Source organism: Dioscorea cayenensis, unplaced genomic scaffold, assembly GCF_009730915.1.
Source record: "Dioscorea cayenensis subsp. rotundata cultivar TDr96_F1 unplaced genomic scaffold, TDr96_F1_v2_PseudoChromosome.rev07_lg8_w22 25.fasta BLBR01000052.1, whole genome shotgun sequence".
NCBI lineage: Eukaryota > Viridiplantae > Streptophyta > Magnoliopsida > Dioscoreales > Dioscoreaceae > Dioscorea > Dioscorea cayenensis.
In genome coordinates this window covers 4,861-10,771 of record NW_024086443.1, presented here as the reverse complement: position 1 = coordinate 10,771, position 5,911 = coordinate 4,861, and the positions used below count along the sequence as shown (strand labels likewise).

Below are 5,911 nucleotides of genomic sequence, written 5' to 3'. Positions count from 1 at the left end.
TTTACTTTGCATGATTAACATAAATTAAAATAATATCGACCCAAGAGGTGCTATAAACCGTAGGCTATTGAAATCTCCGATGATCCACCCAAGAGGTGCTTTGAAATGAATTTGTTGACAAAGGATTCAGGTTTAGGAATTAATGAGTGGAACTAAAAACCAACAGTCTAGCATTATACTTACCCAATGCAACAAGGCAACAAATCGGAAAATGAAAGAGCTGTACCACCAAAAAGTGGAAAAAAGAAAAACCAGCAGCAACACACACATGACCACTCAATAAAAACAAAGTTCCCAAGCTAGAACTGTCACATTGCAATGTCTGTTCCACCAAGGTTTCACACATAGAATAAAATTTCATCAAGATAGCCACAATTCACAATCCAAATTTACTTTTCAGTTTCTCCAAATGGATACACACAACACAAAACTACAATCACAATAAGAAGATGATCTTTCTCAACATGGCACCTCATCAAAAGCTTTCATCAGTTGACAATTCAAGTAACAAACAATAAAAATCAACATCAAAACACATTAATGGATTATAATGTTCAATTTCCAGTGCTTTATGATACCATAACTTGTCATTCAGCAAAATCACTAGTAGTTTATCACACCCAATTACTAAAACATATATCAAATTTTAATTTTAAGCTCCCAAAAAAACAAACTAGCAATATCAATCCTTTATAGCAAAATCTAAATCAAACATTAGGTATATCAGATTCAACCTAAAAGTTCAGAAGCAGCAGAGGCAAAACACAAACAATAAAAACTCTGACTTTTCTCATCCGAATCCATTAGAGGTTCTCAATCTCCATGACGCTCTTGATTTTAGGGGCGTAGAGAGAATAAACCACGACTTGCCTCTTGGCGATCTCGAGCTGGGACTTCCCTCGCGAAGGCCGATGAGATCGATGAAAGCATCCGCCAGAGCACGAGTCCTCGAAGAGGATCACCGAGACGGCATTGATGGAGATCAAGGGTTTCAAATTTCATCGGAGATGCGAAATGGAGACGAAGAACAAGAAAGAGGAACAGAGTAATGGCGCTGGGAATTTGCAAGCTCACTACTTGGTTTGGCACCTCACCGGTGACGGGCTGACGGCGTTTAGGGTTGAAGGATGGGATGAATCAGGCTAGGATGGGGATGGGGCGGCTCACAGTGAGTCACAGGCTCAATTCTCTTTCTCTTTCGTGAGAATCAGAGAAAATTTTGTTTTGTTAAAAAATATTAATATTTTAACTTTAAAAAGATATAATGGTAATTATATAATAAATATTATATATATATATATATATATATATATATATATATATATATATATATATATATATATATATATATATATATATATATATATATATGTCACTACTCGATTAGGCTCGCGAGCACTCGAGCCAAATATCTAAATACTCGAACTCGCTGCCGACTACTCGAGGCTACTCGAACTCAAGCTCGGCTCGACCACGACCGAGTCGAGTTCGAAGTTTTCACCGAGTCGAGCCCGAGTAGCTTGCGAGTAGAGGTGTATCATTTACACTCCTAGGTATGGGGGATTATTCTCACGTGCAACTCACGTGACAAGAACAAAATAAAAATACCGAGCGAATAAAGTCGGGATACGCGGTCAACATTCTTGTCAATCTTTTAATAAATTTTTAATTATTTATTGGTGCTTAAAGTTACTGTGCATGGCCTTAATAATTTTACATATATAAAATTTGTATTCAACCACCTTCATATTTACGTTTAGAATGATGGTACTTAATATTTGCATTAAAAGGATGGTAAGTTTTTCCTTTACCAAATGAGATCGTGGTTGAGGATTGGGCCCCTCTCACAACATTGGTAGAAGTGCTTCGCTTTTCCCATCTTATACTCCCACAAATATATATATATATATATATATATATATATATATATATATATATATATATATATATATATATATATATATATATATATATATATATATATATTAAAAATAAAAATAAAAATATTAATAAAAAAATTAAAATTATTTATTTAAGTGACTCAAATTTCTATTACTTGAACAAATTATTATTGATAACTTAATAAATCAATCTTAACCACATTTTTGTCCGAATATATAGCAGAATATAAGCTATTCGTTTAGTATGGTTGGTATTTCTTAACAGAGTAATTGGTGATAAAAAAACTTTAAGTTAATCTTTATACATCGAAGTAGAAGTGCGTGAAGGTGACTAACTAAATTTTTATTTAATAATTTTTATTATTTTAAATTTAAATAAAAATCTGGGCTAATAGATGAAATCTACATTGTCATTAGGTGGTAACATAACTCACTACTATATTGAAGGTTAAGGGTACGATTTCTTTCTAAAACATAATTGAGGATTTAGAGTATGTGTGGCATGACTTACTTGCATGGTCAAAAATAAAAGTAAAAAATCGACATTAAATAACTTCTCCCAAATAAAATTTATATAATTTTAAATTAGATTTTCTAGTCATTCTTTTAATAATGATGATATTTTATACTAATTGAAAAAAACATAATAGAAATACACACACACACACATATATATATATATATATATATATATATATTAGTTTTTTATAATTTTTAAATTTTAAATAAGTATCCAATGACATAGTTGAAATAGACATTAACAAAGAAAATTTTTTTCCATACAAAAATAGTTGAAAATTATATTAAAAAAAAGACTTCTCTAATACTATGTCACATATACATACTCCCTTCGTTTTCATTCTTAATTAAGTCACATTTTTTCCTCATGCTCACGAATTAAGGATAACAATAAATATGTTAAATTTTAAAAAAAAAAATTAGCACAATAACCAAACTGTCATTTTCTTGAGATTTTATCATAATTGAAGTTGCTTTAATTGAAAATTTAATAAGAGTAAAAGCGAAAGAAAAATATAAATCTCATCTTGAAACTTTAAAACAACAATTATTTTAGAATATATATTTTTTTCTAAAGCATCATTTAATTCAGAACATAGGGATTATATTTTTTCTATAGTCATTCTTTTAAAATTAATGTTGGCATTGTATAATTATTATAAAGATTTGTAATCCCTAAATGAAATATGTTTTATATATATATATATATATATATATTAAAAATTTAAATATTATTTGATAAGTTATGAATTTAAAAATTCCCACCATATATTGATTCTCTCCTTAAGAATGAGTGACATTGAAGCATCATCACCTATTGTCTTATTTATTGAAATAAATATATCATTGCTACGTAAATTAATCTATACCATCTAGAAACAAGGTCTAATGAAGTATTATAATAATTTAATGGTTATATCAATGAATACTTTATTATACAACTCAAATTCAAAGATGCTTTCTAATCTCAAGCAAGAGGCATTGCATTTAGGGAACCCATCCAATCTTGAAATAATTCAACCTCAAATATTCAATTATAAAGTTTCAGAAATGTGGATTTATTGAAAACACCACTAATAATTCATTTTCTACATATACATGGATGTATATTTTTATAAATAATTTATAATAAAATTAAACAGACATATAAATCAAGATTTTAAAGTAGATTAACATTAAAAAAAGTATTCTGAATCAACACTCTTACTTTTATTTCTCTTTCCTTCTTCTTCTACTTGTATAATTTACAAAGCTATAAGAGGATATGCTGCACTTGTTCATAATAGAATGTGCATTTTTCTTATTGATAGTAAAGATTCTAATCACGTACAAAGCAATTATCATCACTATCAATAATTTTATACAAAAATCACTTGTATACCCTCAAAAAACATGACATCACATAAATATTTTTGAAAAAAATAAAAATTATATTTATACCCTAAAATGGACCAGAGGTAATGTGTGATTTTGTTTAAAATAACATGTTTGCTATTTTTTTCTCATTTTAAATATATTTTTATTATAATTAATTTATAGTTCTTGGAGTGCATAGTTATGTGCTATGTGGATTAATGTGGAAGCAATTGCTTTCCGAAATAACAAAAGAGAAACCATAAGCGAAGGGTGAGAGTTTTAAAACCAATTTTTTTTTTTTTCACTTCTTTCTTTCATTCAAAATTGTGCATAAACTTTCATTTCGCATGCATTGTATATGATAGAAGAAAAGAATAACCCCTTTGTTTTAGTATTGTTTAGATCGAGTACACATGCATGTAATGCAAATTTTCTTAAGTATATGTATACATGTAATTATTTGTTTTTATAGAGGTATTAATGCAACTGCAAAAAGAGTTAGGACAGATTTTAATAAAACTTTCGAATTTAATAAATTGTCTAACGATAATTAAACAAGGATTTGTCTATTAAAATTGCTATATGTTTAATATTGATTAAAAAAATTACTATCCCAATTCAATTTGTTTTAAATTAATTAAATAATTTAGATAACTCTAAAAGAGGTTATGCTTTTGATGTGATCTCTTTAGTAGTTTTTAATGTGCTTAGGGAGAAAGAATAAATAATTAAAGAAAGAGCCGTGTTGAAGAGTTAAAGTTATTTAATAAGACCCACATTAATATTATTTATTGACAAAGGCATGTCACATTTTAATGTCTTTGATAAATATTTATATTAATTATCAAATTACTTTGATTTGTCCGTCATAGATGAGATATTACATTTTTACTAAATAATGCACTTAGAAATATAAATACCATTTATTCAATATATATATAAATACTATTATATTTTTTTTTTTTAAAAAAAAAATGAATAAATCACATTCATTAAGCAAAATCTATCAAGCCTATCAACCCGATTCTTTTACTATTACATATTTCTTATATTTATTTTATAATTTTAAAATAAATCACATAACTTGTGTATAACGAGTTCTTCAAGGGAGATCATACCAATATGTGCGCACGCAGTTGTCTTGAATGTAACTAGTCATACATGCTAACTCAGCTTGCAACCAACCAAACACAAAGTCTCCTCCAATCTCTTCTATAAATATCAACAAGAAGATGGAAAAGAAAGACACGGAGATCATGAAGAAGGCCATGGCCATTGAAGCTATAATGCTGATGTTCATCATATTCATAGGAGGAGCAATGGCTAAATCACCTTCAGTGATCATTGTTGGTGCAGGGATGTCCGGTGAGGCAATGAAAAAAAAAAATCAAAGGTTAGGAAAACAAAGAACAAAGACTTACTTAAAGAATATCGGCGGCGAAGACATTATCGGATGCAGGAATAACAGACTTGACAATCCTTGAGGCGACCGGAAGGATCGGTGGCCGGATGTATAAAGTTCCCTTTGCAGGGTTGCAGGTGGAGAAGGGAGCTAACTGGGTTGAAGGAGTGGGTGGCAAAGAGTTAAACCCTATGTGGAAAATGGCTCAAGAACTTCATCTTAGGAACTTCGAATCTAACTATGACAATATATCAGCTAATTGTTATAAAGAAAAGTGAGGTTTAGTCAACTAATTCTTGGTATATATAATTCATTGTGTTGTATATATGTGCTTAGATTTATGTTCGTTTCTAATTGTTGTTTGTAGTGGAGGTTTGTATGAAGAGAAGGTGGTAATTGATGGGCTTGAAACTGTGGCCAAGGTTGAGAAGTCAGGAGAGAAGCTTTCTTCATCTTTACCTTCAAGTGGGTTTGAAGATATCTCTTTGCTAACAATGCAACGTCTAATGAAACAGTAATAGATCCTTCCACCCACTCTCTCTCTCTCTCTCTCTCTCTCTCTCTCTCTCACTCTTTTTATGTATATAAGTACAATATAGAATTTAAGGATGCATTTAGATTGGGAATGAAGGTTAGAACAGAATGGAAAATGATGAAAGGGAAAAGGTATACTAATTATTTTTGTAAGTGTGTTTTCTCCTAAGTTTTTTCTTTGATGCTGTTTTGTTTTCTT

At 29.5% G+C, this 5,911-nt stretch overlaps 1 protein-coding gene across 1 annotated transcript; it reads left to right on the top strand.

Moving 5' to 3' along the window:
- The first annotated feature begins 1,014 nt into the window (after positions 1-1,014).
- On the top strand, positions 1,015-5,696 carry LOC120253337 (polyamine oxidase 1-like). Its single transcript, XM_039261672.1, has 4 exons — positions 1,015-1,141; positions 4,950-5,146; positions 5,220-5,452; positions 5,546-5,696. The coding sequence occupies exons 1-4, from the start codon at positions 1,015-1,017 to the stop codon at positions 5,694-5,696; spliced, it is 708 nt and encodes a 235-aa protein (XP_039117606.1).
- The last annotated feature ends 215 nt before the right edge of the window (positions 5,697-5,911 follow it).